This window comes from Poecilia reticulata, linkage group LG19, assembly GCF_000633615.1.
Source record: "Poecilia reticulata strain Guanapo linkage group LG19, Guppy_female_1.0+MT, whole genome shotgun sequence".
Classification (NCBI taxonomy): Eukaryota; Metazoa; Chordata; class Actinopteri; order Cyprinodontiformes; family Poeciliidae; genus Poecilia; species Poecilia reticulata.
The window spans coordinates 9,042,577-9,044,046 of NC_024349.1; the positions used below are offsets into that span (position 1 = coordinate 9,042,577).

At 34.6% G+C, this 1,470-nt stretch overlaps 1 protein-coding gene across 1 annotated transcript in view; it reads left to right on the top strand.

Moving 5' to 3' along the window:
- Positions 1-1,470, top strand: part of LOC103481813 (integrin alpha-M-like) — a 22,831-nt gene that overhangs the window by 2,548 nt on the left and 18,813 nt on the right. The window contains exons 2-3 of the mRNA XM_017310692.1: positions 562-664; positions 733-833. Of these exons, the coding sequence (XP_017166181.1) occupies positions 562-664; positions 733-833 (204 nt within the window). The remainder of the gene's footprint in view (positions 1-561; positions 665-732; positions 834-1,470) is intronic.

Genomic DNA, 1,470 nt, shown 5'->3' on the forward strand with positions numbered 1-1,470 from the left:
CCCGAGGTATTTTTCCGTTGCAACACGCAAACTTCCCCATTCACTCTGAGCATTACATTTCCACACCACATTGCTTAGTGTTTATCGCAGTGCGAAGGAAAGAGGAGATAGATGCACATGCAGGCTGCAAAGTGAGACATAGGTTACTAATACATTACCAATTTCAAAGATATGAAGCTAAATTGACTGTGGAGAAAGAAAATCCACTAAATAGAATCCTGTTATACAGAAAAAGTCCTTCAATATTAGGCAAAGACATTTTTGGGATCTAAATCTATTTCAGTTTTTACAGTAAAACAATAACAAACCAATTGCATGATACAGCTTAAATATTAAAATCTGACTGCAATATTCAATTTACACTGTTAACTTTAATGTTAACAGTGCTCTCTAGTGGTTAAACACTGAAACTGCAGAACATGTTAGTTCTCTCATGGATTCTCCAAAATATTACCGTAGTCAGTCATTAAAACAGAATAATTTAATAAACAGTAAAAGAAAAACCATAATGGTTTTGAATTAAAGAGATTCTGTGGATTTTTTCTTCTTTTTCCCCCTCAGTGCTAAAAGCTGCAGTCGGCTTTAATGTTGATTCTGGGGCTTGGAAAACCCTGAGTGCAGGTGATGAAAGTTTTGGCTACCAGGTGGTGCAAAGACAATCAGAGTGAGTCATCTTCATTTAATTTTTAAAAACTTTTGTAAAATGTTGTAACCAATGATTGTTTCTCTCAGTCTGCTTGTCAGCGCCCCACTACTACAGTATGAAGGGAATAAAACGGGACGGACATATCGGTGCAACACAGGAGGCAGTTGCAGAAATCTTGTTGCTCTAGGTAGGAGTCATTATACTCTTGATTTTAGATGTGCACAAATTTCACAAGTCATTTAAACTTACAAATTTTATAAGTTTATATCATGACCAGATGTTGTTTGCACCAGAAGCTCCAAGGACTTTGCACTAAATTCTGAACAATGTCCAACATGCTGTCCTGTAAACAAGTATGTCCTCCATCAAACTTACTTCAGCTGAAACATTTCAGCTGAAGTTTTAATATCAGACAAAGGTAATGTAACATCCAGTGAACATTCAGTTCTTAGGTTTAGGGAGAAATTACTCGCTCCTCTACTTACACAGGTACTATGTTGCCCCCAAAAAGGAAACAATCTAAGGGTAAAATAATCTTTCTTATCCAAGGTTAGCCTTCACTTCTCATTTTTATATTTTGTTGTCATTTGATTAAAAATATAGCAGACATGTCCCTTTAACAGCTTCCTTTTCTTTTTATGGTTTAAGGTTTCTGAAGCAGCATTTCCCAGGTGAAAAAAGGTATAATTTAGTATACTAAATTTTAACATACTTTAGTATACTTTTATCGATGTACTTGAACTGCACTATTTTGGAACAACTAATTTTGTGCTTAGTATACTTTAGTAGTATTTAAATAGTATTAAATTACAACTAATAGTATA